At 39.1% G+C, this 23,693-nt stretch overlaps 1 protein-coding gene across 1 annotated transcript; it reads right to left on the reverse strand.

The window, feature by feature from the left end:
* Positions 1 to 142: 142 nt before the first annotated feature.
* Positions 143 to 15,876, reverse strand: LOC148717035 (uncharacterized). Its single transcript, XM_088744672.1, has 12 exons — positions 15,832 to 15,876; positions 11,840 to 12,188; positions 11,012 to 11,161; positions 9,277 to 9,399; positions 7,521 to 7,646; positions 5,577 to 5,825; positions 4,424 to 4,735; positions 3,614 to 3,865; positions 2,685 to 2,996; positions 1,700 to 1,945; positions 865 to 1,185; positions 143 to 417 (listed from the first exon to the last, which is right to left on the reverse strand). The coding sequence occupies exons 1-12, from the start codon at positions 15,874 to 15,876 to the stop codon at positions 143 to 145; spliced, it is 2,760 nt and encodes a 919-aa protein (XP_088600798.1).
* Positions 15,877 to 23,693: the final 7,817 nt, after the last annotated feature.

Genomic DNA, 23,693 nt, shown 5'->3' on the forward strand with positions numbered 1-23,693 from the left:
AAAACCAAAACTCGAGAATAAAATGATAAAGGCTTGAAGCTCATAGCAGAGGAGCATCGTTCAAAAATTCATCGAGCACCGCCTCCACTCTCTCAAACTCCCAAAAGAACCAGGATTGATTTGATGGAATCATCTCATCCTTCTAAAATAGTTTGATATACCTACCTCCGCCCCAAGACACGTCAGTATATCCACCAAAGATGTAGTCGTTCACTTTGATGATTGTCACTGTGGGTCCCCTCCCATCGCAGTTGCTGTGGAATGTCGATGCGGCCCAGCCGTCTGTGTTAGCATGCCAACACCTCAAAAAGTCCGTACGGGATGCACTGAGAAGAACTGGGTCTAAATATGAAATCAGCTTTCCCAAGTATTTGTTGGGGTCCAGACTTCCAAGAATATTAGATGTACCAAGGCCACCTGTGTTCGTGAACAAAGCTTGAATGTGAACTATAATTACAGACGTCATAGAATAAAGAAAGATGTTATTCTTTCTTTCACCGCCGTGGGAGTTTACCGAGAAGAATCGAGCCCCAGATCTTCTTACTCACAGCGTGAGGTGCTCACCATGTGACGATTCGCAATTGTATTTAAAACGGAGAAAAGAAAAGCGAAAATGTACCGAATTCAGCCGGATTTGATGAGACTCATTTATTCAAATTTAATGGCAAAACATGCAACTTCTTCCCTTATTTAGTTGATATACAGTGAGAAATAATTCTATCGCCACTGTTGCCACAATAATCTGAATAGTATTTCAGCGCATGCACTGTTAGTATCGCTGAATATTGTCGTGGATTTAAGCTTATGTATTCATTTTTCGTACATTAACGATAGGCTGTTAAGTGTTTTCGTGCATTAATTTACCTATTTCAAAGAAGACCTCAATGTCAGATGGAGTAAAACGGCGACCTCCTGTGAAAAATCCACATTGTTCACTCGTCGAATAGCCCGGAGGGTTGGAGTACGTCATGCCGCATTCGGTATAAGAGTATTGATTACGGTTAGCATTATTGTATATCAAAATATCACATCCAGCACCAAAAATGGGTCCGTAAGAGGAACATCTGTACACGGCGCAGTGCTGGTTTTGGTATTGTGTCAGCTTCACGGGATTGTATCCTTTGACGTTATATAGAGAGAAGATGAATGCTTTACTGTCGTAAGAACAACCTGCACAAGAACCAGCTGAAATAGAAGAACAATGTAGTCGTGCGTTCAGAAGTTCGAAGAAAACATGAACCCCATAAAAGGGGGGAGGAATCACTTTTTATCGTGGCCAAGACGAGTAGTTTTTTCTCAAGCTAGAGGTTTACGAAAGGGAAGAAGAGATTCTACGAGTTTGGGTGTAGAAACGGGCACGTGTAAGAATTATAGAAGATTTGAGGGGTTACTCTAAAGAAAAGTGGGTATAACTTTTTGAAACTTTTGAGTCTCAGTATTGTTGCCGATTGCTTTATGTTTTAAGATGTTATGTTGTTTTGCAGGTGTATCAAGTGGCAAACATTTCAGTTGATGATATATGTGTGAAAAAACCAAAACTCGAGAATAAAATGATAAAGGCTTGAAGCTCATAGCAGAGGAGCATCGTTCAAAAATTCATCGAGCACCGCCTCCACTCTCTCAAACTCCCAAGGGAACCAGGACTGATCTGATGGGATGATCTCATCCTTCTTAAAAAGTTTGCTATACCTACCTCCGCCCCAAGACACGTCAGAATATCCACCAAAGATGTAGTCGTTCACTTTGATGATTGTCACTGTTGGTCTCCTCCCATCGCAGTTGCTGTGGAATGTGGATGCAGCCCAGCCGTCAGTCTTAGCGTGCCAACACCTTGCAAAGTCAGTACGGGATATACTGGGAAGAACTGGGTCTAAAAACGAAATCAGCTTTCCCAAGTACATGTTTGGATCCAGGCTTCCAAGAATATAAGATGTACCAAGGCCACCTATGTTCGTGATCAAAACTCGAATGTGAACTACAATTATTGATATCATTGACCACTTTCATAAATGGCTGCCGGATTAATATTCTTTTGTTTAAATTTAAATTAGCCTTTCTGGCCTCGTTCTCCAGTTCAAAATTCAAAAGAATACATTCTCTCAAGCGAGGCTAGTGAGGCTAATTTGAATTTAAACAAAAGGATATCCATCCGGCAGCCATTTATGAAAGTGGTGTATAGAATCAAGAAAGATGTTATTCCTTTTTTCACGACCGTCGGAGTTTTCTACGATTAATTGAGTCCCAGATCTTCTTATTCACAATATGAGGTTCTCACCATGTAATCAGATTTAAACTCAATATTTCCCCGTGAGTTTATTCTGTAAATACAACAAGATAACTCCACGAAAGCACAGATTACTAATTTTATGCAAGACAGAGAGACGAAAAGAGAAAAAGTACCGAATTTAGCCGGATTCGACCCGATTCATTTGCTCAAATTTAATGGCAAAACATGAGTGTAGATCAATTTCTTCTCAGATTTGGTTGATACGTTTTGATACCCGGAACTGCGATACAATTTGTTTGCTGCTGTTGCCACAATGACCTGAGTAGTATTTTGCTGCTGTATTTGGCTCAGCGCATGCGCTCTTAGAATCGCTGAACTTTGCCATGGATTAGAATGTATGTCTTTAGTCATCGTATATTTACGACAGGGGTTTAAGTGTCTCTGTACAATAATTCACCTATTTCGAAGAAAACCTCTATGTCAGATGGAGTAAATTGATTTGCTCCTGTAAAAAATGCGCAGTTTCCAGTCGAGTAGCCAGAGGGGTTGGAGTACGTCCCGCCACATTTGGTATAAGATTGTTGATTGTTCCCTGCATCATTTGATACGTAGATGTCATTTCCCCAACCAAAACTGGGTCCGTAGGAGGAACATCTGTATATAGCGTGTTGCTGGTATCTGTATTGTGTAAGCTTCACAGGATTGTATCCTTTGGCGTTGTAAAATGAGAATAAAAAGGCCTTGGTGGCGTATGACCAACCACAGGAACCTAAAATGATTAATGGCCTCCTGGTGAAATTTGTTTTAAAATTTATATTTTCGTACCCAGGCCCAAACTTTTAAATCAAAATCATTTTCAAAGTGGTGAAGTGTAGAATTACCCAAAGTTATCTGTTACTTTCTTCAGATGCACGCACAGATTTAAGTCATTGAGCTATTTCTCGATATAGAATTGTAGAAATGTATCCGAGAACTGACAGAAAACTCAGTCATGTAAATCAGGCTTAGAAAATATTATATCGGATAAAAAACATGAATTCCAAGACCGCGCGGTTGAGTGGTTACTCTGAAGAAAAGCGAGTTAAAATTTGAGACTTGAAGCAAAAGAACCCTTTGATCCTACTGTTGTCATTACTACACGTTTTTAGATGCACGTGTATCGACTAGCAATCATATCCATGGACGATATCTGTGTGAAGACATCCTGATGGCAAAAACACGATAAGGAAATGGTAAAGGCTTGGAGCCCATAATAAAGGAGAATCGTTCAAAATTCCATCGAGCACCCTCCCCTTTCCCTGCTTCCCTCCCCTCAAATCCGGAGGGTAAGAATGATTAATCCGATAAAATCGTTTTGTCTCTTCTTAACAAATTTACTATACCTACCTCCGCCCCAGGACACGTCAGTATATCCACCAAAGATATAATTGTTCACTTTGATGATTGTCACTGTGGGTCCCCTCCCATCGCAGTTGCTGTGGAATGTCGATGCCGCCCAGCCGTCTGTCTTAGCGTGCCAACACCTCGCAAAGTCGGTACGGGATATACTTGGAAGAACTGGGTCTAAAAACGAAATCAGCTTTCCCAAGTACATGTTGGGATCCAGGCTTCCAAGAATATTAGATGTACCAAGACCACCTGTGTTCGTGAACAAAACTCGAATGTGAACTACAATTACAAACATCATAGAATCAAGAAAGATGCCATTCCTTTTTTCACGACCGTCGGAGTTCTCTAAGATTAATCGAGCCCCAGATCTTCTTATTCACAGTGTAAGGTGCTCACGATTTGATCACATTTAAACTCAATATTTCTCCGTGAGTTTATTCTGTAAATATAGCAAGAAAACTCCACGAAAACACAGATTCCTACATTTATGTAAAATGGAGAAACGAAAAGAGAAAAAGTACCGAATTTAGCCGGATTCGACCCGATTCATTTGCTCAAATTTAATGGCAAAACATGCGTGTAGATCAATTTCTTCCCAGATTTGGTTGATACGTTTTGATACCCCGGAACTGCGATACAATTTGTTTGCTGCTGTTGCCACAATGACCTGAGTAGTATTTTGCTGCTGTATTTGGCTCAGCCCATGCGCTCTTAGAATCGCTGAACTTTGCCATGGATTAGAATGTATGTATTTAGTCATCGTATATTTACAACAGGGGTTTAAAGTGTCTCTGTACAATAATTCACCTATTTCGAAGAAAACCTCGATGTCAGATGGAGTAAAATGATATGCTCCTGTAAAAAATGCGCAGTTTCCAGTCGAGTAGCCAGAGGGGTTGGAGTACGTCCCGCCACATTTGGTATAAGATTGTTGGTTTTTCCCTGCATCATTTGATACGTAAATGTCATGTCCCCAACCAAAACGGGGTCCGTGGGAGGAACATCTGTATATAGCGTGTTGCTGGTATCGGTATTGTGTCAGTTTTACAGGATTGTATTCTTTGGCGTTGTTAAATGAGAATAAAAAGGCTTTGGTGGCGTAAGACCAACCACAGGTACCTAAAATGATGATTAAAATGAAATAAAGTGAAAGGAAATGACAAACTAAACGAGTTGCTTGCAAGCGCGGTGTTTTTTGTGCAGTGCATGAGTGCGGTTGTCAATATTTTTCTAATATTAATGAAGTTCAGTCGGAGCCTTCGCGGTGTTTAGTAATAACCCTCATTGTATATTTTAAGCTGCATAACCACATTGCACCTGTTTCATCCATTTGGTCCTTGAAGGAATAAAACTCAATCTAAGGGCCTAGAAATTACTGTAGACAAGTTAAAACACATGCTATGTGCCTTTAGAGCTGACTGGAAAACTTTAAAAGCATTTCGACTACAAATACCATAGCCTTACAAACAAAACAAATTAGGGACTCCTGTTGCACAACGCTGCTCAATGATTGGTCGAGAAAGCTCTTGGTATCGCTTTTAACCAGTGAGAGAAAAATCTTAAACCAATCGTGACTTGGTATATCGCGTTTTTCTCGCGCCTTGGGCATCTTTTTTTCTTGTCCTTTGTTTTGACGGTCCCACCAATTAACTTGGTTTTGGTTCTGCGACATTCAAGATGCAGTTAAGATAAAGAACATATTTAGATCCTAAATTTAACAAATGCTACAGTCAACAAAAAAAAGATATATATCTGTTCATTATGAAACTTGCACACTCAGTGCCTGGTTACCAAGACACCTCACTGTCCTGGTGGAAGAATTTCAAGGAACGTGCTTCAGAGACATTTTTTTCTGTTATAGAAACCAAGCTTGATCCATTTACTACAACGTTATTTCCTTACCTTTCTAAATCTTTAAAACGCTGCACCGAAAAAAACGTAATGGCTAAGATGTACTTACTGCTCCATGATACGTCACTGTAGCCACCAAAGATGGAGTTATTAGCTTTGATGATTGTCACTGTGGGTCCCCTCCCATCGCAGTTGGTGTGGAATGTTGATGCCGCCCAGCCATCTGTCTTAGCGTGCCAACACCTCACAAACCTGCTCCGCTTTGAGCTAAGGAGGACTGGCTCTAGATAAGAAAGCAGCTTTTCTGTGTAGTTTTTGTAGTCGAGGCTGGTAAGAATAACGGAACTATTCAGGCCACCTATACAAATGAACAAAAAAGAGAGAAAAGGTCAGCTTTTCCCTCCCTGAAATTTTTTGCGTCATGTTGCATCCGCCATCTTGGCGCTCGAAAAGCCTGGTTTCACTAGCGACGCAAACACAAACGCAAGTATAACACCTCTTATCACACAAGTATAACACCCCTTATCACACCGTGAAAACGGCCTCGAAGCAAGCATAAATACAAGCGAGAGCGCAAGCTCAACCGGGATAAAAAAAATTTTCATTTTCTTGTGCTTATGTTGTGCTTACGAACGCTTATCCTAAGGGAAAAGGAAATGCCGCAGAAGCACAAGGAAATGTACTACAATTTGCTATGTCTGGATAATTATAGCACTCGCGCAACTTTTGCCCACGTCTGAGCCTTTGAACAAAATGGCGGATGTCGTCGCTGTAGTCTTTGATAAAAATGTCTGAGCCTTTGAACAAGTTGGCGGAGGTCGTCGCTGTAGTCTATGATAAAAAGTGTTTCATGGTTGATCGCAACTATCGAGTCTTATATGACAAGGAGTGTAAAGACTTCAAAGATAAAAACAAATAAGCACAAGCTTGGACTCAAGTTGGCAAGGAAAAATCACCCTGGCTTCCCTTTTCTTTAAAAAGATCCCTAAACCTAAAGCGTTTCATTCTCCTCTTCTTCTGTAACCGATTTCGCTTTCTTCGCCACCATATTGGCCGAGTCGAGATCAACGGAGCCTTGCAACTAGTGAACTAATTGTCAAGTGTGATGTGAGTCTTGCTTGGCCACTTTAATTGACACCTTGAAATTCATAGCAGATTTGTTATTTTGATCGACTACGAGCAACACCTCCTCTAAAGAGAAGACCATATTCCAAAACCCTTTGCTGAGTGACGAGCTGAAATATTTTCACGAAGTTCAAGAACGAGTAAAGGCACTGCAAGCAGAATTTCAGGAAGTCTCAAATAAGCTGACAACAACCCAGAGGGCATACCTACCTCTCCAAAAACTCACCTCAAGAGTTAGAGCTAGCTGCAGAGATGTTTGACATAATCAAAAATGAAAATAGTTTTACAAGCATCGCAACCATCAATGCGGAAAATTGTTTAAGGGTCTTCATCTCTGCCCTCTCCTTTGGTTGCGAGGAAAAAGCCTTTTTAATACAAGCATTGCTCGGAACATTCATGCAATGGTAATCATTTTAAACGAAAAAAACCTAAATAGCCAAGCTCGGACGAGTACATTGCCGATGAATTGGACGAGGAGACTATCCGAGAGTTAGCAGAGGGGAAAATCCGAGAGTCAGAGGAAGATGATGTTCAAAAGTCTGTAGATGGAGGCGTCCAAAAGGCTGCCAAAAAAGAAACATTAGGGGAAGAGGCAGTCCCATTAAACTGAACACTTGTTCTTGTGAACACATAAGAAAATTTGATTATTTTATCATGTTATATCGTGTCTGAACAAGAAACAAAGCTAAAAAAATCGATCCTTCTGCTTTGCTAATTTTTTTTCTCTATTTTTTCATGGTCCTCACCTCTCCTCTTAGTGCCTGTCCATTAGGGCTGATTCCTCCTTTTAATCTGTGGAAAATCATGCGATTCCACCAAAATCCTCCGCCCCTCCTCCCCACTCCCCCCAGGTGAGAAATAATGACCGAAGTAGAGTTAAGGAGACTGCTTGGTTCGCTCGTGTCTAAATGTTAGTTTTAAAACTCACGAAAATAGCAGCTTGTTCCGTTTCCTTGGTACCAGGGATTGCACGTGCATCTATAAGAACCAATGGTATTGTTGCAGTAGGCGTTGGCGTCACAGTCATGTGATTCCTTGGTACATTCGTCGACATCTGAAAGAACGGATAAGAATGTTATGGCCAGAATTCACAGTCGATCGAAAATGACTGTTGTTGGCGAGAGCGTCTCGCTGTACACTTAATTGAAGATGAAATGGTGTGGGGGACTATTCTAATTTCATTTAATAATTTAATAAGAAGTTCTTATATAGCGCATTAAAATTGAACTCTATGCGCTTTACAATTGCAATTAACAAAATTTCAATAAAAATCCTATACATGCAATTATCGCTACTCTATCTAAACTAACGAAGTATTACGTGTTATACATATATTTGACAACGTGCGATATTAAAAAATCTGGTGGCTTAATTTTTGAAAAGATAGGTTTTCAATAAGCGTTTAAAGGAGTCAACAGATTCAGCGTACTTTATGCATTCAGGTAGTTGATTCCACAAATACGGTGCAGCTTAGGAGAATGCTCTTTGCCCATACGTTTTAGTTCGAATTGTTGGGACCTCAAGTAGATTGATATTTGATGAACGGAGTCTTCGTGCTGGAGTACATCGACTAAGAAGTTCAACAAGATAGGTTGGAGCCATGTCATTTAGTGCTTTGTATGTTATCAACAGTATCTTGAATTGAATTCGTTTTGTGACCGGGAGCCAATGAAGTTTCATAAGTATAGGTGCTATACTGTCTCTTGATTTAGCACCAACTAACAAGCGGGCAGCTGTGTTTTGGATCCGTTGGAGTTTTTCGATGTCACAAATCGGTAGACCGTACAATATAATTTGGATATATCAACAAAGTTGAAATGGTAAATTAGACACCGTAACGATTACAAAAGCTGACGTTTCGAGCGTTAGCCCTTCGTCGGAGCGAATGTACAATAGACCGTACAATAGGCTATTACAGTAATCAAGTCTCGATGAGATGAAGGCGTGTATCAATCTTTCATTTTGCTGCGTCGAGAGGTATTTACGAACGCGACCAATATTTCTGATTGCTAAAGACGACGATTTACAGATGGAATTTATCTGCGAGCGTAAGTTCATCACAGAGTCAAGCATGACGCCCAGGTCTCGGACAGTATTGGATAATTTAATGATGTCATCTCCATTTTTTTTTTTTTTTTTTTTTTTTTTTTTCAATATATTAATGATTCTATTGTATTTATATATTTATTGTAATTAAGAGGACCACAAGTTTATTAGTGTTTGTGCACTATCACGTGCTATCCTCAATAAATAAAGTCTTACTCCAATATTGATATTACAGAAAGGAGGATTTTTTGAGAAGCGTGAAGGGAAATGAATGATTTCTGTTTTTGAAAGGTTGCACTGCAATCTGTTTTTCTTGGCCCACTCCATGATTGCATTAACACATGAGTTCAATCTTTCCATGCCCATTATTCTGTCAGAGGAGTTTATCTTTACGTAAAGTTGGGAATCATCAGTATATATCATACAGTTTAGGCCATGTTCAGTAACAATGTCTTCTGTAGGCGACGTATACATCAGAAAGATGGTGGACCAAGTACTGATCCCTGGGGTACGTCGTAGGAGATATGTCGAGGCCATTCAAGCAATTTTAGATCGAGTCTCCAGGATGAGCCGGGATTGATGCTTTGTTTTGAAATGAATTTCTTCAGGCAATGGTGAGAGTCATTGTTTAAACTTACCGATACATTTTTTTCCGTTTCCAGTAAAACCCGCTTTGCACGAACAACTGTGAGAACCGATGGTGTTCACGCACTCGGCGTTGACGTCACACAAGGGAATTGTTGAATTACATTCATCCACGTCTGAAAAACGAGAAATATTGTGGTAAGTTTAAAAGAAAAAGAGGGTATCCACCAAATCATGAGTCTTTCATGGATTTGTCACAGCAATTGTTTGCTTCATGACTTCCAGCGGAAGCGAAAAGCTTAATATTCAGTGTACGATCTCTTCAGGGAGACAGATTTTGCCCTTCCCCTTCCCCATTCCCCTTCATGCACTTGGCGTTGACGTCACAGACGGGAATTGTTGAATTACATTCGTCCACGTCTGAAAAACGAGATAGTTTAAAAGAAAAAGAGTATATCCGCTAAATTAGGAGTTTTTCATGGATTTGCCACAGCAATTGATCGAAAATGACTGTGATTGGCTCAAGCGTCTCGCTGTAAACTAAATTGAAGATAACATGGTGTGGGGAGTAAATCTAGTAAATCTAACTTTGTTATTTTCCATCCTTACCAACGCAAATTGGACTATATAGTTCACTTGAAAATTTATAATAACGATCTTAAAAAAAGTGTATCTCTAGAACAAAAAACTTTTGTGAAATATCTAGGAATTCTGATAGATAATAACCTCTCTTGGAAGTATCATATTGATTATATCTCATCTAAAGTTAGTAAAGGAATTGGTATAATTGCCAGGTTAAGACATCTTGTCCCATTTGCCACACTTCTTAACATCTACCGCTCCTTAATTGAACCCTATATCTCTTATGGTCTTATTGCCTGGGGACAAGCTGCTAACACTCATTTAAATAAGGTTCTCATTTTACAAAAACGTGCTCTACGACTAATGTATTTTGCGGATAGCAAAACTCATAGTGCCCCGCTATTTGTTAACTCCAGAATCTTACCAATAACTATGCTCTATTCTCATTTGGTTTCCTCTTTGATGCATGACATTGATAATCACCGTGCCCCGTCTAATATTTCTATGCTCTTTCTCCACTCCGAGCAGGTTCATCACCATTTCACAAGATTCTCAGCAACGGCTAATCTATACGTTAAAGCGTCTAGAACCAACCAACTTTTATTTTCTTTTGCTAGAATAGGTGTAAGATTGTGGAATAGCATCCCAAAAGAACTTCGTATTAAAAACAGAACCCCGTTTAAGCGTGAACTTAAAAATCGCCTGTTAAAACTTTTGGAAAATGAGGAGATGAATGTTGATATACGCTGCTCAGAAATTTGTAAATATCTCTTGATAAAGTAACTCTTCGTTTAAGTCTTGTTTCAATTGTATTATATATCTTGATAACTTTGCAATTGATTATTTAATTATTCAACGGACTTAATTTTATTTTATTTTATTTAACAATTGTATTTTTATTTAACAATTGTATTTTTATTTAATGATTATCTTTGTTTAATTGTATCGGTATGTGATCATTAGCAGAGACAGCACTTGTTTTAGAAGGGTGGCCCGCCTAGAATAGCTTGCTAATTGCGGGTCACCTAGGACTGTGATAATATTGTATTGCTAACAAATAAATAAATTGAATTGAATTGAATTGAATTGGGGTCTATTCTAATCGGCCATTAAGGCAATTTTAGATCGAATCTTGAGAGTAAGCCGGGATTGCTATATGGTTTTGCTTTGTACCGATTATACGAAACTATTCATAATTTCAGTCACCTTCGGTTTTCATGTCACAAGGAGCCAGAACAGTCTTCGCGGGTACAATCGAAGAAAACCAATATTTGCCGCTGACCGCTTGTCCTCCTTCGCTCAATTTGATTTCTTGGCAAGTCTCCGCAGGCAGCTCAGGAATAGAAGCGAGAGGGACTAAACAAGAAAATAGATGTGTACTGTAAAAATATGTCATGTGGCTATTGTATTATTGTGCCATTCGTAGAACCGAGAGAGACTAAACAAGAAAATACTCATGTATTGTAAAAATACCTCATGTGGCTATTGTATCATTAGGTGTTGATTTTCATGTTATTTTGGCTCGTAAAGGCTGTGATTATTCATACTGGTAAAAAGCGATAAGATTTCTACTTTTTTGGCTTTTTCTCTCGATCTGTTCTCCACCAATATGGGTGGCGACCGTCAGACTCCATTCTGCTTGTCTTCCTCAGGTCATGTGGTCGCCTGGGTTACCCTTCTCCTCATGACGCAAATACTCCACTGTGATTGCTTAGTTCAATTCACAGCGGCACACCGATACAAGTTGATGAATTTAACTTCAGTAAATAGACAGATTTTAAAAAGGAAGGAACGCTCTGTAAGATTCTAATGCCCCTCTCCCCGTAATTGGCAGTTAATTGAAAGTCAGTCTCCTATTGTCCTCCTACCCTTATACTCTGTTGGCCACCACCCTTCCCACCCCCACATATGATGACTTGTCCCTTAGAAATGAATGAGGTTTCAACTGTTTAAAAATGAAAAATTCCACGAGGTAAAATTGTCAAAAACTTACGGCAGACAAAGGGGAGAATTTATATTTGGATCTTGACTTACCTCTGTTCAATTCTCGTTTGAAGTAATACCGCTCCGCGTTTGGAACGTAATCGTCGGGTCTGGCCTCCTTGGTGCGGTTATTTAATTCACAAGTGTTTTGAGTGAAAACGTAATTGAAACTTTGACATCTGACGTCAGCGGTACACTCATGGTAACACACATCCCCCAGAGAAGCTCCCGTGATCCTCTTGAAGATGTGACGTTGCAGCATCATTCCAAGTTTCGAGACTTCGCCCACGCTGCATTGTTGTGCGTAAGCATTGGAAATCACACTACACACAAAGACTATCACTGCTATGTAGGAGAGTTTTGGAAGGACCATTCTCTTCAGAACTGCAGCAAAGATGGCCTGAATTGACAAAAATATGTTAATATCAGTAAGGCTGGCAACCCTGCCCGTAGTAACGGTATTGATTATTGTCTATCGTATAACTTATCTTGTTTTCGTGCCAAGGGTTCAGAACCGTTGCGATCTTAGATACATCGTTAATATTTCAAACACACAATATTAGTTTTTCAAGATTTAGACAACCAGTAAAATATCCCCAAAAATCTGATTGCATAACCATCCTCTAAATTCGTTTCCATCTCAAATAACTTGCTTTGATAAAACATATGTGTGAACTGCGGTTATGAGACGTATATGAGCACGATCCTTCACAGTAAAGCACTATTTGAGCAATAGTGAAAATCAGACCTGAAAAAAATTTCAGGCCTGTACGGGATTCGAACCACTGACCTCTGCGATACTAGTGCAGCGCTCTACCAATTGAGCTAACAAGCCAACTGGGAGCAGGCCATCAAATTAATTCGACATAAACCCGTAGATGATAAATCAAACAACAACAAACATATGAAACATATGTGTGAACTGCGGTTATGAGACGTATATGAGCACGATCCTTCACAGTAAAGCACTATTTGAGCAATAGTGATTTACTGTTGTTTGATTTATCATCTACGGGTTTATGTCGAATTAATTTGATGGCCTGCTCCCAGTTGGCTTGTTAGCTCAATTGGTAGAGCGCTGCACTAGTATCGCAGAGGTCAGTGGTTCGAATCCCGTACAGGCCTGAAATTTTTTTCAGGTCTGATTTTCACTATTGCTCAAATAGTGCTTTACTGTGAAGGATCGTGCTCATATACGTTGCTTTGATAAAATTCATCAGAAACGCTCTGTAAGGCGAGAGAAGAAAGCGGAAAACACGCGAGAAAGCGCTATCACGTTAAAGATGCGCGTGAAATTAAAGGGAAAGGTCTTTTGCAGCAAATAAAGAGATTCTCGCCTCACCTTTCTGACGCGCCTTTCGCTTTCTTGAATAGACTCTCGAATTTCGATAATTTAATCGACTTTTTTTAATCTGAATCAGTTTCCTATCGATTAATAGTTTATTCCGCATTTCAGACCTGTGGATCTGCCGTAGGATAAAAGAGGAGAGAAGTAAAGAAACTGTGTCTTTTAGTTATTTCCTAACCGTTGCTTTGCAATTGAGTTTTTGGCCAAAACAATCATGGTTACTTTCTGCTATCCTTAAAGTGCTACTGAAACGAAATTTTCGTATCTGAAATATTTGCTCTAACCTGTAGTTTTGAATATGCTGATCATCATGAGATAATTTGCTTTGGCCAAAAAGAAGCGAAAGATATCTTTTTTAACCGTTCAAATCAAAAATTTTACACAAAACCATGTCCGGGCCCTGGTACCGAGCGAAATGGATTGATGACGTCACTGGTTGTGTTCACTCCGATAGCGTGGTTTATTTCACTCACTGTTTGTTTGTATTCGGGGGCGAAGGAGATGGCAGACATTGAAGTTTTGTCAAGTGAATCTTCTTCTGAACGAAGCGAAGTTGTCTCCAGTAGCGAAGAGGAAGATGGTGGCGTAAAATGGGGTTGACAGGCCTACACGACTCCCAAGCGTGTGTTTAGAGTAGCCTACTCAAAGTTTAGCCCTCACGAGTATGTCTTTGAGCGACCGCCCTCTTTTGTAAGATACGAGCGGCGGATTTTTGTATAGTTCGCTCAGTAGTGGTTGTGTTTCTATTAAATGCCAGTTTTTCATGAGAATTTGCTTTATGTGTGGCACTGAGTACGCACATCAGGGATTGCGTCTTTTTCGAATCGTTCGCCCTTGTAGATGTACAGTAATTTTTTTTACTGTCTCGATCGTTAAGTTGTCTGGATTGCTTTCAGCTGGCGCCACGCGCGCTGATTCGATCGTACTACAGTTCTTAGTGTTCAGTGTTCCAGCCGTTTTGGCTCGTTTTCTTTTCTTTATTTCGGTGTTAAAACGAACGATTTCACGTTCATAGAAGCACATGATCGCCTTTACTGTTTCTTGCTCCGCGTTGTTAAGGATTTGCTTTATCTCATTTTTTAAATCCTCGTCTGCTCTTATTTTGGCCCTCGCCCTATATTGTAGGGATTCTGGGCATGTTCTGCCAGGCATTTGGTACAGAGGGATTTGTTCGTTATCCTCAGACTTGCCGATTAGATCATCTTCAGTGGCGGCGTCGTATGAGGCTTCCATGTTTTCTTCATTCTCTGAATGGCATTGCTTTGGCCCGGCGCGTTTAGTAGCCCATCTGCCGTTATAATGTCTTTCGAAATTTTCTGTAGATGGTCAGGCAAGACCGCGGTTTCGATCCTAAGCTTGTGGATCTCGTCAGTTGCCGATTAACTAGATAGACTGGTAGAGATTCGTTCTCGGTATCAGTTGGGAATTTTGCTCCCTATCCAGGCGAGCCTCTCGCAAATAGCCAAGATGCCGATGTGGCCGCCGATGAATAAGACGAAGATGGCATTTTGCCCGAAATCCTCTTTTTCGGCCTCCCAACATGCAAGCCACGCTCCATGCTTTTACCCTTCTTTCACAGAAGTACACAACCAGTGACGTCACAGGGCTGTTTTGGCCGCGCCAAGATGGCCGCCAATTTTGATCTCAGCCGGTCAACTTCGAATGCTTAAAAATGTACTTTCCGGTATGCGTTGGCCCAAAAAAAGTACACAGCGTTTGCAAATAACGTTCAAGCTCTATTATATTGCAAAAATCTCGGATACGAAAATTACGTTTCAGTAGTACTTTAAACCATGGATTTTGTCAGCTTTTTTGTCTTACACATAAAACTAAATTGGAAATATCTTTGAATTTTTTATGGCAAGATTTTCATGCTGTTCGGAGTCAAACAGTTGGGCCAAAAGATGGTAGCCGTTTGAATTCCCATTTTACTCCAGAATGTGTAGAATTAGATAAAACGAGTCGCACGTTCAAGATGGAAATTACGTGACTTGTGAATATGTTCCGTATATTTTGCTCTCTCCTCATCTCTGAGTCTAACACGAAGCTGACTTCCTATAATTTTTTTGCGAGTCTTGCAATTTGAGTTGTACGGCAAATAAGCTAAAAAGAATTAATCTGAGAGTCTTTTAAGTTTCACGCAACTTGTTACGTTGGCTCTCATGTCAGAGTATGTTTAAAGTTGGCAAACTAACTTTTCGGATTCATAAATCAACATTAGATTCGAATCATTACATTGTTGCTTAAGAATTTGATGACGAGTCATTTTCCATCTTATTTCTCAAAAAAAAAAAAACCATCAAATTGTTTCTATAAATAGCGTACAAATCCTTTCCGGAAAATTCTGAATCAATATCGTATTTTTTTGCATGTTGTTTTAGTTAGATGACCCACATCATAAGAAACCTAAATCGCAAATTCCTTTATCGTGTCGAAGAAAAATTGCTCTAGAACCGAAAAGTTGTACACGAGAAAAAAATTACATCTTTTCTCGGTGAATAATCAAAAATTTGTTATGTTGGAATATATGTTGCTGTGCATCATCATTTTCATCCAGTTCCGAAATTTTGTCCGAAACCGAATTCATCTTGTGGTTCCTTATGCTGGGAAACTGACAACAAATGATGAAAATTAATTAAATCGCATCCTTTGAATAACTATTTATTTTGAAAATAATAAAGAAAGATTTACTTACCTTTAATTTTCCCAATTTGCCAGCTTTGTGTTTCTCGAACCTCATGTCTAGATGATTCAAATATATATATATATATATGTATCTATAAGGGAATAACTTTTGGACCTCGCTGCACCAAGACTCGGCAGGTGAGATGACCATCAAGGTGATGAATATAATGCCAGTATTCCTTGGGTTTATTTTCCCTTAGAAAATGATAGCAGACAAAACAACTGATAATCATGACCACCAAGCCTTAATTAAAAGTAACTAGTCTTCATGCAATGGAAAAGTTTTTAGCCAGTGGGTGTCTGGCTGCATTGTAAAGACAATGTACAGAAACATTGACAACACGTTTGTTAGGTAAACAAACGATAACACTTACAATTTATATACTCTTCACTATGATATCACATCTGCCCTTTTCGTTTGCCTACTTGTTTTCCCTAAACTCCTACTTAAAATGTCAGAAAAGGTCGCAAGACCATGAATTATAATCAAAGGCTTCATACTGTATCATTTCTAGACCTTTTAGCGTGGTTTGTACTCTTATCGACAAAGATATTCGTCATCAAAATGGTCAAAATGTTGTGAACTCACAAGGCGAATGATTTTCACCGCAATATCGACGCCATTCCGTGCGTGATACGTTGCGTTTCAGGTTGGGGGTTGGTTAAACAAAGCTCGAGGCTTTATTCATGAAAGAAACGTTGCATGTTTACTAGCAGGTGCTGAAAATTCATTGCTAATTACCCCTCTCTTTTACTCCCCTAGAAAGAGGAAACACCAAGATGAAAAGTCAGAGAAAAAATGATGATACTTTGCTTACGCCTAGATCTCAGTATTATGAAACGTTTAGGTTTCAAGTCAACCCCTCTAGAGTTTCCATTTTTTGAGGCGAGGTTTTTAAAGTTCTATAAGAGAAAAAAATTCCGCATTTCAGACCTGTGCAATTGAGTTTTTGGCCAAAACAATCATGGTTACTTTCTGCTATCCTTAATCTTTTTACCATGGATTTTGTCAGCTTTTTTGTCTTACATTTAAAATTAAATTGGAAATATCTTTGAATATTTTATGGCAAGGTTTTCATGCTGTTCAGAATCAGACAGTTGGGCCAAATGATGGGAGCCGTTTGAATTCCCATTTTACTCCAAAAGGTATAGAATTCGATAAAACGAGTCACACGTTCAAGATGGAAATTATGTGACTTGTGAATATGTTCCGTATATTTTGCTCTCTCCTCATCTCTAAGTCTAACACGAAGCTGCTTTCCTATAATTCTAATGTCTAAATGATTCAAATATATTTATAACATAGCGCGCGCGCTAGTCCTATCTAATTCCTATTGCGTCAACATGAACAAAATCTTTATGTACGCACGGCCGTGCTCAATAAAATGACGTGTGTAGTTTCAAAATAGGTGCAAAATTTCCGTCGTGTGAGTTCCTTAAGTTAAAGTTTTGGAAAGCAATAATAGTAAATCGAAGACCAACTAAACTTCTCTTTGGCTTTCGACCTTTACGCAAGTAATCAAGCCGACAAGCACTACGAAAACGAAACACAACAGACCCGTTTCCCGAATTTATCGGAACAGGAGCTTGAAAAAATCTTGGCTGAAAGACATTCAGCAAGAACTAAGAAGACTACAAATTGGTCTGTGGCGGCGTTTAAAGGTAAAAGTCTCTGTTGATGACTTTTATTTTGGTTACATTTGTTAATTCTACCCAAAACCATTTAATTATAAAATCAACAAAACAATCGGAGACGTCAACATTTTCGGGCAACTTTCATTTCAAAAAACATTACAAAAACGTCATTCAGCGCCCAAATTGTTTTCGTATGTTATAAAAGAATTGTTTCATGCTTTTAGCTGTGCGTCTATCGAGTTATGGATGCACGCGGGGAGTTTGGAGAGCATGAGAGAAGCGTAAGAGTTACTCGAGGCGCAGCCGAGAGCAACTCTAGCTTCTTGAGTGCTCTCCAAACTTCCCAAGTGCATCCATAACTCGATAGACGCACAGCTAAAAGCATGAAACAATTCTTTTATAACATACGAAAACAATTTGGGAGCTGAATGACGTTTTTGTAATGTTTTTTGAAATGAAAGTTGCCCGAAAATGTTGGCGTCTCCGATTGTTTTGTTGATTTTATAATTAAATGGGTTTGGGTAGAATTAACAAATGTAACCAAAAAAAACCTCATCAACAGAGACGTTTACATTTAAAAGTCGCCACAGACCAATTTTTAGTCTTCTTAGTTCTTGCTGAATGTCTTTCAGCTAAAATATTCTCCAGCTCCTGTTCCGATAAATTCGGGAAACGGGCCTGTTGTGTTTCGCTTTCGTACAGTGCTTGTTGGCTTGATTACTTGCGGGAAGGTCGAAAGCCAAAGAAAAGTTTGGTCGGTCTTCGATTTACTTTTATTGCTTTCCGAAACTTTAACTTAAGGAACTCACACGACAGAAATTTTGCAGCTAATTTGAAACTGCACACGTCATTTTATTGAGCACGGCCGTGCGTACATAAAGATTTTGTATATGTTGACGCAATAGGAATTAGATAGTACTAGCGCGCACGCTATGTTACAATTAAGAATTGTTTCATGCTTAGCGTGCGTGTATCGAGCTGCGCCTGGAGCAACTCTTACGCTTCTCTCGTGCTCTCCAAACTCCCCGCGTGCATCCATTACTCGATAGACGTACGCTAAGCATGAAACAATTCTTAAATGTATATATATATATATTTGTTATGGCAGGGTTTTCACGCTGTTCAGAATCAGACGTATATCTATAAGGGAATAGCTTTTGGACCTCGCTGCACCAAGACTCGGCAGGTGAGATGACCATCAAGGTGATGAATATAATGCCAGTATTCCTTGGCTTTATTATCCCTTAGAAAATGATAGCAGACAAAACAAATGATCATGAACGCCAAGCCTTAATTAAAAGAAGTTAGTCTTCCTGCAATGGAAATGTTTTTTTGCCAATGGGTGTCTGGCTGCATTACGAAGACCGATGTACAGAAACCTTGACAATACGTCTGTTAGGTGAACAAACGATAACACTTACAATTTAGACTTCACTATGATTTCACATCTGCCCTTTTCCTTTGCTTACTTGTTTGCCCTAAACTCCTACTGAGAATTTCAGAAAAGGTCGCAAGACCATGGATTATAATCAAAGGTTCCATATATCATTTCCTGATCTTTTCAGTGAGAGCGGCTATAAACAATGAGATTCACAAATCGACAGTGCTTTAGCGTGGTTTGTACTCCTAGTGACAAAGATATACGTCATCATGATGGTCAAAATGTTGCAATTGTGGACTCACAAGGCGAATGATTTTCACCGCAATATCGACGCCATTCCGTGCGTGATACGTTTCCAGTCAGGTTGGGGGTTGGTTAAACAAAGCTCGAGGCTTTATTTATAAAAGAAACGTTGCATGTTTACTAGCAGGTGTGGAAAATTCATTGCTAATTACCCCTTTCTTTTACTCCCCTAGAAAAAGAAAACACCAAGATGAAAAGTCAGAGAAAAATGATAATGCTTTGCTTACGCCTAGATTAGTAATATGAAACGTTTAGGTTTCAAGTCAACCCCTCTAGAGTTTCCATTTATTTAGGCTAGGTTTTTAAAATTGTATGAGGAAATCATTCCAGAGTTTCTTAAAAAGTTAGATTGATTGGCAAGGAGTGAAGAACCAGTAAACGTTTCCCACAAACTTGACATGATACTATGCAAATACATTCCTTTTGATCATATTGACACCAACTTGGAGATGTACACCCATGGCCAGTGATTCTGAAATTTCCGTCCGTTACAATTAAATAACACACTCTATTTACCATGGCAACATTTAATACAGAAAGAACTTTTCTGTGTTTACGTAACTTCATCTAGACGCGAGGGGGGTAGCCAGTTCGTATGATACTTATGCAATCACTAGTTACAGCCGAGGGTAGGCATAATTTTGGAGAATTCATCGCTATCAATCTATGAATTGTTTCTTATATTGTGGCTGTATATATATATACTCTCTCTTCAGGCACACTCAACGACCTATAAGCGCGCTCCAAACATCCCAGTTATTTTATACTAAATTTAAGCACGTTACTTAGTTGGAGATGAATTTTTCATTCTTAAACTTTCAAAACAGAAAAATACTGCAGGAGTTTTACGTTTCAAATTGAAAGATAGAAGACCGCTTTAAATTCATTTAAAACTAACGGCAGGCGTATAGAAGTTAAATAAATATATTTTATTAGACGTTTTTTGGGTAGTATCGCTGAGTATTTTTCAACAAGTTGTGCCGTATTTTGTTATTTTCGGGCGAATTTCGCGGAGATTTCTGGAGTACAGATATCGCGTGATGTTTGTACTTGTCTTGCGCGTTACTTGTACTTTACGAAGCACAGTTGGATAATAAATATATCTTAATAGACGTTTTTCTTGTGTAGTATCGTTGATTAATATATGGCTATGTCTCACAAGGACTGGGAACTACCGAATTCACGAACTTGATTGGCTGAAATCAATATTGAAAGCGGTCTAGATTTTCCCATCTAGACCGGTCTAGAAAAAAAAGGTACAAATAATATAAAAAATTGGCATATAAGACACAGCTATATAATAAACATCTTATTAACCGAGCCAGGTGGGTCTGTATGGGAGAATCTTGACCTCGGTCGCTGGTACAGACCTCACTGCGTTCGGTCTGTACTGGCGACCTCGGTCAAGATTCTCCCATACAGACCTCCTGCTCGGTTAAGAACTAAACATTAGCTATAGTAATCAGTTAAAGCGGGCCTAAGTTCTGCCAATGCTCGAAAACTAGTTAAAAACACTTTCGTGTTCTCTCTTAAAGTCATTCTTAATCTGTAGTAATCTTCTCAATCCTTTACCATCCCCGATTTTTTCTCGTTTACCCTTTCTCTTTTCTTATTTTGCCATCTTGCCTAGCTAATATATTTTAGCTTCCATTACGTTTAAGATAACTTTTCCCGTCTAGAAAACGAAACCGAATATTGTTATGTAGTTTAATTCCGCTAAGCTGTTTCCTATTTTCTCTTTATCTTTGTCAACAGCGGCAACCAGCCCTACCAGCTACTTCCCACCCCCCACCGGTCGGGAGTACCTTTTGTTAGCATCAATTCCCCGTCCCCGCCCCTTGTCACGTCCTTGTCCTCAAAGAATGTACTGTGTGCTGACCAATGACGATTTCAGACTTGTGGGTGCATTTAGTGATGACCTCATTTTTCAATGACGAAGAATGATCTTAATTCGAAATGTATGGGAAATTTTTGCTTCCCTATGATAATATTTTGCAAGAATAGCAGCAGATTTTTGTAAACCTCAAACGGCAAACTATCAGTGCTTGAGTCAACTGGCAATTTGTGTCTAATGATGACACCTAGCAAGTAGTAACCTTACGTGGTTCTTAGTTACAACGTGGTTCAAATTCGTAATTTTCTGGATGAAATCTCAGTGTAACCATCCATTTGATAGCTTCTAAGCAGTATCTTATTTAATAACTTAAAAGTTTTTCCCAGCGAATTATTCACAATGGCTCGAATATTTCTGGGTTGATTCAGTTAGCGAACTTGGCCCCGAAATATTTGACAGTTTTACAGCAATGACTCTTTGCGAGTGAGAAGAAAATATATGTATATATATTTTTTGGAAGACAAATTAAAAGCAAAAGTAAAAATAGTTCAACGGTTATTAAGAGTGTTTTGTGTCTCGGTCTCTATTTCTAACTCTGCTGCTACAGATAACACATCAACAAAATATAAAGCGTTACGACTCTGAGTTCCCCAGTACGTTGGTTTCTTTGATCCTTGCGAAGACAATTTATTCCTGACGGGTGATTTCCTGTTACGGTAGTCAATTCAAATGAGCACGCGTATTAAAGTAAGAAGGTTGTTAGTGAGTTGAATGATTGGTGAAGCAAAACGGCGGGAAATCGTGCGCGTGTTACTACGGCACAAGCGGGGGAATGATAGGATTACTGTGAACTAATACAGCTATTGATTTGTCTAGTGCCAGGAAACTTTGAAATGGTGGTGAGCGCGGGAAAAATTAAACTGTGTACATGCGCAGGGATGAACAAAACAGTAAGCGCGGAAAACATGAAACTGTACTCAGGATAGGGAAACTTTGCCCACTCGTTTGATTCGGAGAGCGATATGCCCGTGCAAACATTTTACTTTGGGTTTCTCGAACCAGATTTGTTCTGCTTCAATCGTTGACAACTGAGGACGAAGGTTATATCCCAACGGTTAAACAATGGTGGTTAACTGAGTTTTATTTACATTCCAAGGATTACATTTGATTTGTGACATAAAAACTTTTAACCCTGAGGTCAGGCACAGATATGGTCAGATATTAATTGAAAAAAAACTTTATCAGACTATATCTTTATATGACTAAAACCTTATCGACCGACCAAGGGTTCATATGTACTCTAAGTATTAAGAACAAATGGGGTCGGGTTTTTTTCAGAGGCCTTGTCAAATGGCTACCTCCCTGGATGATACAACCAAACCTCTGTCAAAAGAATCAACCGTCCGACAAAGTCTTTTCTATACAATTTGTGAAGCAGTTTTTAAGTTATAGTGTGTTAAAATACATGGTACATATAAAAGAGATTTTAGCGACCACAGAACTTTCAATCCACGTTTGCCGTCAACTGCGAGATGTGGCGTTTATCGTGTACACTCTTATCAGTGTGTATATGACATGAAATCTTGTTCAGATCTTTTTACTGAAGATAGAAAACCGACATCTTCAGTGGTTATGGCGGTGTGACTGTTTTGAAAAATAGAATAGTTGATCCTTCACACCAAAACATCAGTATGTGTACTCTCTATACTGTTCTCTTTCCATTTCCTATGACATTTCCATATGATCAGTTCCTTAATTCTCATGAGCTTAAGGTGGCTCGTACCAGTTTCCTCGCGCGGGGAACAGATCACTCTAGCGTCACGCGCGAGAGAAACGTGCGAAAGAAGCGCGAGATTAAAAGACGAAAATTTAAAACAAAGATGGGGGCGCGAGTATTTTTTTCTACTTATGTGAGAAGTTTACCTAAGAGCTTGTATTTAATGTGTTGAGCGGCCATTGTGAATGCAGGAGATAGAAACTAAGATAACGAAGACGATTTTCGGAGAAATAAAGGTTGCTTCACTTCACATTTAAAAGAAATATTCAACCGATATGAAATCTTGCGACGGCGAAAAAAGAAGAACTCAAGTTAAGGATAATATACCTGAAGTGGAAGAAGACTTTGAAACTTCAAGGAAAATAATATGATATGGCCAGAGGTCATGTGTAGGATTTTTAAGATGAGTTCGGGAGGCTGTCTTTGACGGCTGTTTAATGATTTTCTTAGCAGTAAACGTCTGTAAACCAAAGCTATTGCATGAAAACAAGTCCGGTGACCCCTTTTTTTTTATTGTTCCAATATGATAATAACGTAGAAAGGAATAGTCAGAAAAAAAATTAAAAATTCTACGGAAGGAAATTTGCGATGTGTGAAAACTGCCCTTTTCCTAGATTTTCTGAAATTCCGCTCCGTAGAATTTTTTAAAAATCTTTGTGCCTTTTCCTTTTCAAGTGCCAAAAGCAATCACTGAAAAAAATCAGGGAGTCACCGGGTTAGTTTTCGAATTATTTAAGCCACAAGCTAAAAAATGCGTCTGAGTAAGCCTATGAAAGCGTTGCCAATGGAAACTGCTAGTGACGAAATGACACTTATTTTTGGATAACCAATGATTATGTAATTCAACCCCGTAAAAGTGTCCAACTGGCCTTGGTCAGTCTTTCTGTTGTATTCTTTCAAAGTTACAACCATAAAAAAGATGAAAACCGGTACGAGCCACCT

This window comes from Stylophora pistillata, chromosome 14 (assembly GCF_964205215.1).
Source record: "Stylophora pistillata chromosome 14, jaStyPist1.2, whole genome shotgun sequence".
Taxonomy (NCBI): Eukaryota; Metazoa; Cnidaria; class Anthozoa; order Scleractinia; family Pocilloporidae; genus Stylophora; species Stylophora pistillata.